The sequence below is a fragment of the Malaclemys terrapin genome, chromosome 5 (genome assembly GCF_027887155.1).
Source record: "Malaclemys terrapin pileata isolate rMalTer1 chromosome 5, rMalTer1.hap1, whole genome shotgun sequence".
NCBI lineage: Eukaryota > Metazoa > Chordata > Testudines > Emydidae > Malaclemys > Malaclemys terrapin.
The window spans coordinates 120106273-120117733 of NC_071509.1; the positions used below are offsets into that span (position 1 = coordinate 120106273).

At 43.9% G+C, this 11461-nt stretch overlaps 1 protein-coding gene across 1 annotated transcript; it reads right to left on the bottom strand.

Moving 5' to 3' along the window:
- Positions 1–1720: 1720 nt before the first annotated feature.
- Positions 1721–11129, bottom strand: LOC128838682 (estradiol 17-beta-dehydrogenase 11-like). The gene is made up of 7 exons (XM_054031072.1): positions 10813–11129; positions 8776–8883; positions 7302–7433; positions 7009–7115; positions 5983–6120; positions 5575–5691; positions 1721–2162 (listed from the first exon to the last, which is right to left on the bottom strand). Exons 1-7 carry the CDS (start codon positions 11020–11022, stop codon positions 2066–2068), a joined length of 909 nt encoding a protein of 302 aa, XP_053887047.1. The 5' UTR covers positions 11023–11129; the 3' UTR covers positions 1721–2065.
- Positions 11130–11461: the final 332 nt, after the last annotated feature.

Genomic DNA, 11461 nt, shown 5'->3' on the forward strand with positions numbered 1-11461 from the left:
AGATGAGGAAACTGTCCCTTCGCATTTTCAGCCTATGCTAAGTTTACCTTGGCCACAGTTCAGACTCAGAGCCTCTGTCTTGGTTGTATACATTAGCACTATGAATATCTGTGGCACTATAATTAACAGTAGTTCTTTGTGAGTAGTTACAGAATGCCTCATTCAGAAGCACTGAAGAAATAGCCAACATTAATATTTACCGGCATACACAGCAACAATGCCCATTTTAGTGAGAAACCTTACGGGATGGATTCTTCATGAATTCCACTCCGTCTACAGGACAGAGCTACTTCATATCAGCCCTACTGTCCAATGTTCATTGGTACTGTCTAGATTTCTGAGGGATTGTTTCAACTGGGAAGCCACTGTTTGGTCCCACAGAACCCAATGCATGCTTGTATGTCAGCCCCTGAGTAAATCAACTGTGTGGACTGAACTTCTGATATCTCAATGTAAAACCATGAACCTCAACCTCTGAAGCTGAAGGATTAGTTCCATAAAGTTCTTTGCTCCAACCACTGGACTGAGACAAAGTGTCATGCTTTGACAGTGTGAGTTACACCTGAATTATGATTTTTGTTTTAGCCAAGTGTTCGGCTCTATGCAAGAAACAAAGATATGAGTCTCTATCTAAAACAGCTAACAGTGAAACATCAAAATGTGTGTGATCTGAAGCAGTACAGTACCAGATTTCTCATTTTCCCCTTCTACACAGGTGTGTGGCCAAAATCATTCATGGACTCAATGACTGTTTGCAGGTGACTTCCTAGTTTGCGCTCAAACAATTGATTCCTACTGAAATCTGATATGTAACAATCAGCAATGATCTCCATCTGATGCAGAGAGGAATTCTGGACTCACTGTAGCATCCTTTTCCCCAGCAGCTCCTTTGAGTCTCTCTACAGTTCTCAAGGAGACATGGAATACTGCCAAGACAATACTTCCTTCTTTTGATGGGAGAGGATGGAAGCAGAGAGGAAGAGGAGTAGATGGTGATAAGGAGTGGCAAGGGTACATGTACAGCATGGCCTCAGTAATTCATGTACTTAGGAAACTCCAACTAATACAAAACACTTCATTGCATCTCCTCAGAAACATAGGCTACTGTGAGCACATCAAACCTGTCGTTTGCTCTCTACACTGACTTCCCACAGAATTTCGAATTAAGTCCAAGATCCCAGTTCTTATCTTCAAGGTGCTTCACAGCTTGAGCCCAGGATATGTAGACAACTACATTCCTCTGCACAATGGACCCCTCTACAATAAGGGTAAAGCTTGTCCATGCAGGAGACAGAACTTTCTTTGGGGCTGGTCTGAGACTGTGAAATGAACTCCCCCTGGAAGTAAGGACCACTGCAAACCTCACCGCTGTTTGCTCCAAGACCAAGGCACATTTCTTTGACCTTACCTTCTCAAATATGTAACAACATGCATAGTTTTAAAAATATCCCCCCTTCCTCCAGCTAAAAAACCCACAACCCTCTCCCAAAACAAGACACTCCAGTACATGTGCTTCTCCCCCACATGGCAGTCATGTTACTCAATGAATGACTTAGGTGCTCAGATACTATGGTGACGAGTGTGGTATAAGAACCTTTACAGAATAGATAAGATCACCATGATATCTGGGTGCCAACAAAATTAAGCAACATTCAGTCTGAAGGACTGCATTTTCCACCGCTACCGCATAGTCTGTTGCCATGCACACAGGATTTGTGTATGTGTCTATTTTATTTATTTATTTAGATTTAGAATCATAAAAAGATTTCTACCTAAAGCTCTTGGCACCCTAACATATTCAGTTAATTACACAATACTAGCAAATGCCAGAAGCATTAAAATAATCATTGTAACAGGAACTCAGCCAGCCAGGTACCTACAGAAATTCATTGCTGTTCAGAGCAGTGTTGCTGTGACTTTATCAAGTGCTGTGTTGTGGGAAGGCAGTTGGAAAGAGATGGGTCTTCCATTTTTTCTCTGAATGAATCAAAACACTGAATAATTGATCTGAACTCAAAACATGAACCATCTGCAGCCTGTGTGGTTTGAGGAGGAGGGCGATGACCTAATCACTTATGACCCTGTTTCTGTATCCAACAACTGCATCAAATTGAATATTCTGCAGCTTGTACACTGCTGCCAAGGCATGCTCTGGAAGAATCCTGGAAGAGAGATTGAAACATTTAATTGAAATAATGATTAGAAACTTTAAAACTGTGTGGGATCATCTCCCCAGGATCCATGGAACTTCTGTTTGTTGGACTCCCTCCTGCTGTAGGAAAGGGGGATAATGGGTAAGAGGAGATGCTGGCCTGGGGCCAGAGTGGGAGGGCCAGGGGAAGCTGGATATATGCAAATAACTTCCCCCTTGTGGAGAATATGTCCAAAGAATTAAATAGCCCTAAGATATGTTACTCCTAGAGTGCAGCCCCATTCCACCACAATCTGCCTCCCTTCGTGGGGATTCCAAGGGCTACTGCCTGTGCAGCATTCCGTGGCAACATGGCTCCATTGCTGGAGCCCCAGGGATGCTCTTGTGCTTCTGCTGAAGGATTTGTATACTGGATGCCCTCTTTCTCCCACAGGGCAGCAAACCCTCACACCCTCTTATTATGATTTGGTGGCAGCTACAGGAAGAGTGTCAGGTGAAGTTTCCTCCCTCTAGCGTTCCTCCCATGGGTTTTTGCGTGTCCGGTTACTATTGGGTCCCAAGAAAATAACGTAAGTAATTTCATTTTGAAAATAATCTTGATTTAGGTTATCTCAATAGCTGTTAGCGGCTTTGGCGGGACCCTAAACCCTGAATTCTCAAGGCTTCAGAAACTTTGCAATTATGTGGGTCGTTTTATAAGCCACCTTTGAAACTTATCTAATAATAACCTTCCTGTACAGCTGCCAAACGTTTGTAACTCTGTCTGTCCCCACCACCACATGCACATTTTAGCCATGTTAGCTCTCTTATTACTCAATATAATGAGGGCTTTTAGCTCATAAATCTAAAATTGTAAAAATGAGCCAACAATCTAGTCCTTTTTGAAACGGGACTAATCACAGCACATTAATGAACTGTTAATGCATGTCAGCAGGGTCCAGCAGGGTTGTGTCACACCCCAGTTTGCCTCCAAGTTTGTGTTTCTGTGGACAAAGTCTAACAAAAAGTTACAATTTGTCAAATCAAATGTTTGTGGACACATCTAGCCAAAAATAACATCAGCATAGCTAAGTCTCTCAGGAGTGTGAAAAATCTGCATTTGAGAGACATAGGTAAGCTGACCTAATGTCCAGGGTTGACAGCGCTAGGTTGATGGAAGAATTCCTCCGTCAATTTAGCTATCACCTCTTGCGGAGGTGGATTATCTAAGCCAATGGGAGAACCTCTCCCCTCACTGTAATAAGTGTCTACACTGAAGTGCTACAGCAGCAGCACAATGGCACCTGTGCTACTGTGGTATTTTAAAAGTAGATGTAGCCAAAGACTTTTTCTGTGGAGTGTGACATCAGTTTGTTAAGGATCCCGTGCTCTACTGTCAGCGGTGTTTCATCAAACAATGAAATGGTTAATTGGAAATGTTATTCAAATTAGCTAATTTGACATGCAGTACCTGGTGCTGGATTTGCACTCTGGGGCAAATCTTGTAACTAGGTTGGGTGTTGGGCAGAAGTGCAAGGGGAGTGTAGTGAGGCGGTGTGGCTCCCTGCCACCCCGGAAAAGGAGGAGCCCATCTGGAGGCCGGAGTGGGTGGAGCTAGGGAGCTCAGAGCCCACCCCTCAGAGGGTCAGTTGGCAGCCTGGAAGTATAAAGGCTTGCCCTCAGAGTTCAGTAAGGCCCAAGCCGCCGGAGAGGCAAGACGCCTGCAGCCTAGCTTGTGACTGGGAAAACTCTGAGGCCCAAGGCAGCCGCCAGGACTGGCTGGGCCTGCCCTGTGCCCGCTACCTGGAGGAGTTGCCGGCCTGCCCTGCGCTCACTGTCCAGAAGAACCTATGGTGCTGGACCCCCCAGAGGACAACACCCTGACCCAGGTACTACCCGAGGGGGAGTGTGGAAGTAGCCCGGGGACAGTCGACCCCTGTCTGGCTGCAGCACTGCCAGAGCCCATGACAGTGTGTTGCGGCCAGGATCCCCACTGACTATGCAGCGGGTTTTCTGCTGCTGCTAGGGCCCCGGGCTGGGACGCAGTGGAGTGGGAGGGCCTACGTCCCCCCTGCCACCCAACTGATGGGTGGCAGTCTCCCCCTCTCCCAGGCCTGAGGAGGCTTGGGCCTATTGCTATTGTCTGTACTGCTACTGCTCAGCCCTGCTTGAGGGCCTGAGCTCCTAACTCAGCATTGTTGCCTGCCCTGACCCAGGCCTGGGCTTACATTGTTTATTTCAGTTACCGCAAGGGCTGCCGAGGAAGACCCCCGCGGACAGACTAATTCCCCGAACAATAACTGTATGTAGTGAGCCGGTGTGGCTCCCAGCTGCCCTGGAGAGGGTCGAGTCCTGGTTAACCCTTGTACAGGGAGGTATAGGGGAAAAAGCCTGCTTCCTAGGCTGTGGAGCTGTTTTGGAGCCATTTCGCAGAAGCTACTTTAGCCTTTATGAGACTGATGGCCTGGAAGGTTGAAATGTTGGTCAGGAAGATTGTGACGCAGCAGGATCTTTGGCCCCACTTCTGACCTTCGCCCAAGATGCCCTTGCTTCACGCTCTGCTCACTGAGGCAGAGTGGCGACACCATGCTCTGCAGAAAGTGCATCTTCCCCTGCATATCCCCTAACAACTCTAACCACAAATCTGTCCCTCCGTGCACTTATAACCATAGGTTCCACTGCAAAAGGGGCCCCTCAGAGCCAATGAGAAGGGGACTCAACTAACCATTTTTTGTGCAAGAGCTATTAGTACCATCACAGAGAGAGACACTGTCCTGACTTAAACTATTTTGTGACAGTGCTATTGTTATATTTTAAAACAGTGAATAATAGCAATGTAGTGCTGGAGGAGGTCTTAAGTGGTCATTTTTCCATCTCCCCATGCTGAGGTAGGATCACGTACACCTAGACCATTCATGACAGATGTCTGCCTAACCTGTTCCAATGATGGGGATTTCACAACCTCCTTTTGTAACCTATTCTAATATTTGACTAACCTTCTAGTTTGAAAGCTTTCCATAATATCTAACCTAAATCTCCCTTGCTGGAGATTAAGTTGACTATTTATTTCCTTACCCTCAGTGCACATGGAGAACAATTGATCATCCACCTCTTTAAGACAGCCCTTAGCATATCTGAAGACTACTATCTTACTATATATTTTTTGTAAACCATTTTCTGGTGCAGATATTTGCTGTCACAGGAGGATAACAACTATCTGACATCAACATACTTATCAATGAAGATGGGGTGGCTTCGTTTTCTATTGATCACTTATTCAAATGGCTTACCACCCCACCATACTTTCTTTTACTGATTTGGTTCCACTGTAGTAAAATGAGTGTTTTTCTGAAACAAAAGTTCAAGAGAAAAAAAATCTAGACATTTGCACATTAAGAAATAGTTATAACTCGAGTTTGTTTTCTAATATTTCCTGTACATACTTTTCCAATATTAGATGCATCTTCAGAAATGATGGAACAAAAATCATTTTCTGGTTGGTCAATATCCCCTCTAGCAGTTTATTTGCAACCTTCTCTGGCTCCAAAACTTTCATGAATCTGAAACGAAAGGCACATGTTAAAAGTAGGACTGAATATCATGGAATCATTAGGGTCAATAAATTCAAACTAGGATGCTTTAAATATTGATGAATCAAGATAGTACAAATATCACTACTAGGTGAGTTAACTGACATCATGGAGCTGAGATACTATGTATTGATTATCTTCATTTTTACATAATTGAACTGAGCACCAAACCTGGAAATGAGTAAACTGTAATATTCAGAAAAGACACTGCTAAGGGCAGGGACTTGAGATTCCCACTGTTCAATGGTCTTCAAATCTTACCTTATACTTGGATTTTTGACAAATCCAGTATTTGTAAAAACAGGACAAAGGCATGATGTTTTTATTCCATCCTTTCCCAGTGCAGAAAGTTCTTGTGTTAGGGCTTTATGAAATCCAACTGCAGCAAACTTGCTTGAACTGAAAGAGAATTACAAATGATCCGGCTGAAAAACAGTTCCCAATCCCAGTTACTTTTGACATAGGCAGAAAATTATCTGCCATGCAGCTCCACTGTCTATACAAGTATCAGAGGGGTAGCCGTGTTAGTCTGAATCTGTAAAAAGCAACAGAGGGTCCTGTGGCACCTTTAAGACTAACAGAAGTATTGCTCCCAATACTTCTGTTAGTCTTAAAGGTGCCACAGGACCCTCTGTCACTGTCTATACAATCCATCAGTAGGATCAGCTGGCTCAGTAACGTCATCTTACCAAGTTTTCCTTCTTGAGATTTTATTCTCAAGAGGCAGTGTGGCCTAGTGGCTAGAGTACTGGTCTGGGCTGCAGAGCTGCCACTGGCCTGCTACATGACCTTGGACAAGTCATTTCACCTCTCCGTGCCTCAATTTCCCATTGGCTGGAGAAAACCTGTTTATCAACTCCCCTTGACGTAGCTGGTTTAAACACATTTTAGTTCTAATTTCAGCACATCTGCATAATCCTTTGTGGGTTGACTGCACATACATTAGGCAAGAGTATTAATGATCAGTGAATTATTAGTTTTCCAGTGACATATCACTTGAAACCTTTTAAATACAGATTATAACAATAGGGAGTTGGGGTACACTGAGCTGGTCAAAAGCCAGCTGAAACTCACTGCTAGATACCAGGGAGCCCCTTACCTTCTGGTACAGGGATGCTCCTAAGGTAATATGTACACATTTTGTACATGAGCACTTACTTCTACAAGAAGTATCTCTTAGAACTGGAATAGTTATCTTTGGTGTCGGTTGTAAGGACAGCCCTTGTTAGTCAGTGGGAAACAAAAATTAAAAAATGGTGAAGGAGATTGAAATTTAAAATCACATACCTGTAAGTCACCATGAAAGAAGTTGCCAAATGACCAGCTGCTGAAGCAACAGTGACAATATGGCCATGGTTGTTGTTCAGCATTGCTGGCAGAAATGCTTTTGTAGTCTTGAAAATAGTTAAAAGAAAGAAAAAGTGTGTGTGACAGACAGCAACAGAGCAATCAAGAGAGAAATGTATTTTCTATGTAGGTCACTGTTTAGTGTATTTTAAAACTAAAGTATTTATTGTCTTTAAATAGTTTAAAAATACATTTTATTAAACTTAACACACTGACACTGTAGTGACATTTACCCAGTAATGAGCGAGAATGTTGACCTCGAACATTTTTTGTATCTGATGGTCCTGAGTTGAGAGCAGATCGGCAGTTGTAATCACTCCTGCATTATTTACCAAGATGGTAACATCTCCAATGTCTTTTTTCACCTTTTAAAAATTGAAGAATTTAAATACATAGTTACATGCAGAGCTAGGAATTGTAGAGTTGACAGTGTTATACCAACTAGTTTAGTTGGTTTTAACTTTTGAACCTCAGCCTATTGTAGAACCTTGCTTTTTGCAGAGAAGAAAAATCACCAAAAGAATTCAGATTCATCAGAGGAAATTATGCAAATTCTAAGTCCACCCCAGGGAGCTCCTTGCAGATTTGGGGCTATAATATAAATCAATCTCCAGTATTAATTACAGAGCTCTGAAAAACTAGATTCAAAAGATACTGAAAGTTACCCAAATTAGTTTAACTCATCTGTAGAATTATAGTGCTTTTAATACAAAATTCTATGTTTAATTGCCCACAGCGTTGTTAATACTGGACTAGATATTAAAAAAATGATGGTCCCTACTCCAAAGAGCTTACAATCCAAGGGGCAGATTCAGAAAAGGCATGATGTCAAAGAGGAAACATAAAGAAGAGCATTAGAATGGACACTTTCTCTTTTAATTATTGGTTAACTCCTCCTGCAGAAGTTGGTGGGAAAAGTGAGATTTTATTAATTATCTGAATGAGGTGAATGTGGTACTGTGATAAACAGGGGCCACATACCCCAAGGGGAGAACGGAAGGTTTAAACCTCCCAAATGATCAGTAGAATGCATACTGTATTATTGTACTATAAAAGCATATTGAGTAAGGTCTTTTATGAAAGCAGGTGATGCTCTGAACTTGATGGCCATTATGACATACATATCCAGACTAGGAGGTACGCTGGAAAACTGTTCAGAGACAATAGGGAACTTGTGTTAGGAAAGGGATTTTATCTACTATGGAAGTATAAAGCCCTGAGACTGTCTCTGTATGTTTAGTTTCTGTGTAACTTGTATACATTTGCTCTCCCTTACTATTTCATCTTTGAATCTGTGTTTATTCTGTTAAATAAACATTTTGTTTATTTTCACCCCAAGCAGGTCCCTGGTGTGTAAACTGTAGAGTGTGCCAAAGTAAGCTGGTGTCTGGTTTCATGCCTCCGGAGGCAGAAGGGAAAAGTTTGAGTGTCTGGTAGTGAAGAAATCGGGGAGGATGGACTTCGGGGTACTTGGGACTGAAATGGCTCTGGTGTCACAGAAGCCAGCGTAAGACCTTATGCTTGTGCACTGGCTATTGTTGTCAGGAATCTGAACCATAGCTGCACAGCACAAAAGCCCACAAAGTTGCAAGGAAGGTGATGATGGAACCCCTTACTGGTCTGGGGGATCACCAAAACATCACAGGTACCCTGCGCTTCTGTTCCCCAATCTTCACTGAAGCTGAGAAATGCACATTGCAGTCTTACCTTCTCTGCAGCACTGTAGATTTCCTCCTTTTTACTGCAGTCCACCACAAAAGCATGAGCTGTGGCCCCCAGCCTTCTGCACTCTGCAGCTGTTTCCTCAATGCCATGCTATAAATGAAAAAGGGGAAAATCACAGTTTCTCAGAGGTGCCTGGACTGGATCCTATTATTAGGGCACCAGTCGGTCCTCTTATTTTTCACACCCCTAAGCATTGTAGCTATGTAGACCTAAGTTTTAAGTACAGATCAGGCCTAAAAGTTTGCAAGACTGGGGGCGTATTTTGTTGTTGTTGTTGTTAAATAGCTCTTTCTCTCCATTGATGCCATACAGCAATGGAAAACATTTTAAAAACAGGAAATATGGTTGTAGAACCATCAAAATTGTCTAAGGGATGCAGGGGCAGGTGTAGAAACTGAAAATACTTTAATCCCCCCCTTCCACCAAATTGACTAGATTTCAAGATCATGGTGTCCCATTAAAAGAAAACGGAACAAACAGGTATGTTGACTACAATTCCACTTAAGTGATTATTTATGTGAACCACAGCATAAAGTCTTTTAAAGGGGCACAAAATCCTCATTCTACTTACACACAGCATACCAATCAGTGCTCTGACTACCATTAGAGGCAAATGTGGATGTTGAGCACTTGTGTGAATGTGGATGTAAGCCAGGGTCTGAATGAACTCTCCCCTGCCATCTAGCGATGAACTGTGGGTAAAGACTCCAGGAGCATTGTGTCTCACCTACTCTGCCTAGGTATTCAGCAGACAGAACTGCTTTGCCAAAATGATTGATTTTGGCTTTGGGGGGTTAAAATTCCCTTTAGTATTCAAGTGGCAGAACCTTAGAACATGGCATCCCAGAGGTGCAAACAGTGACAGTGCAGTAGCAAGCAGCGAGTGGTGGCAGATATAACAGTAGTAGCAAGCAGTGGAAGAAGCAGCAGCAAGCGGCCAGCAATGGCAGTAACTGCCGGCAGCGGCAGAGGCATTGCTCATCCATTTTCTGGCGTGGGAGGTGAACCAACCCAAATGCAAACCAGGATTCTGGGGAATGTTACTGACCTCGGACAACGAATGCAAGTGGGGGGGAAAGGACTAAAGTGTGTTAAAGGAACACTCATTTGTAAGACTTTCACACCGCAAGGTGGGAAACTGAGGCAAAGGACGCTGCCCAATGTACTGTGTGGCAGGTGTTTGCTTATGGTTAAGGTTAAGATTTTGTCACAGTTATTTTTACTAAAAATAACCGACAGGTTGCGGGCAATAAACAAAAATTCACGGAAGCCCGTGACCTGTCTGTGATTTTTACTAAAAATAATGGGGATGCTGACGGGGGATGACTGAAGGCTGAGCCTTGTGGCGGGGGAGAGATCCCAAGCCCCACTGTGGGACAGGGGAGGGGTCCAGCACCGGTTGCTGCCGTGGCTGACAGCTCTGGGACCCCTGCTTCAGCCCCAGTGGCTCAGAGCTCCTGGGTCCCCACCGCCTGCAGCAGCTGACTGCTCTGGGGTCTCCACCACCCATGGCAGCTCAGAGCTCTGGGGTCCCTGCTGCCCGCAGTGCCTGAGAGCTCTGGGGCTGGCAACTGGGAGCCCCCACCACCCGCAGCTGCTGGGTGCTCCGGGGCCCCCGCCACCCATGGCACCTGAGAACTCTGGGTCTGGTGGCTTGAAGCTTGGGGTGCCACCGCCACCCATGGGGGCTGAGCGCTGCAGATGCCCCTACTTCCTGAAGAGGCTGAGAGCTCTGGGTGCTGCCACAGGTGCTGTGGCAGCTTGGAGCTCCAGGGTCCCTGCCAGCTGAGAGCTCCAGCCCTGTTAGCCCAGAGTTGGGTGGGGGCTCAAGTCACTTGTATTTAGTATTGTTAAGAGGGTCCCCTAGATACTGAGCCCATCCTTTATTGCTGCCAACACTACCAGGCAGAAGAGTTACATGTATAGTATATAGATAAGTTTTAATCTAACCTCCTCTTTCAGATAAAAGACAATAATTTCAGGGTGGGATGGTACTGGAGATAAAGTTTACTGCATTACCTTATTGATGTCCCATAGAACCAATCTGCTTTGTCGATTGGCAAATTCATAGGCTGTTACTCTCCCAATTCCATGACCAGCACCGGTAATGAGAACAAGCTCTCCACTGACAGACTTCCTCTTCACAGGAATGAAAAGCTTCACAAAAGCCTCTATGTAGGAGTAAATTATTATAGGTAAAAGCAACAAAAGCTCCATAAAGAGATTCATTTTTCTACAGGCTTTCAGTACTTTGACCCTTAGTCACTATTTAAAACAATGTCGGTTATTTATTTTTCAGAGACCAGGAAATGCTTCTCCACTGGAGACAGGACGGGAAAAAATGCTGTTTATGTGCATGTGACACCGAGAAAAGGTGTCTGCTGTATCTGTAAAATTAACTACCTCACTGCCAAATCAATGACATTCAACCTATTCAACAAGAGACAGATAATTAGGACAGGGCTGAAACCTGCCTGGAATCTGTCTAACAAATAAGATTCTTTATTTTCATGTGTCTGCTGATACATGACCTTGTGGGATTCAGATTAATAGATTATAAAGCCCGAAAGGACCACAGTGATCATCTAGTCTGCCCTCCTGTATAACACAAGGCATAGAACTATCTCAGAATTAACTGTTTACACCAGAGCATATCTTTTAGAAAACC

Coding starts and splice junctions, on each gene's coding strand:
- LOC128838682 (XM_054031072.1), bottom strand. CDS start 11,022: ATGAATCTCTTTATGGAGCTTTTGTTGCTTTTACCTATAATAATTTAC. Junction 7,434..8,775: donor TCTACAGTGCTGCAGAGAAG/GTAAGACTGCAA, acceptor AATTTTTAAAAG/GTGAAAAAAGACATTGGAGA. Junction 5,692..5,982: donor GTCAAAAATCCAAGTATAAG/GTAAGATTTGAA, acceptor CTTTCGTTTCAG/ATTCATGAAAGTTTTGGAGC.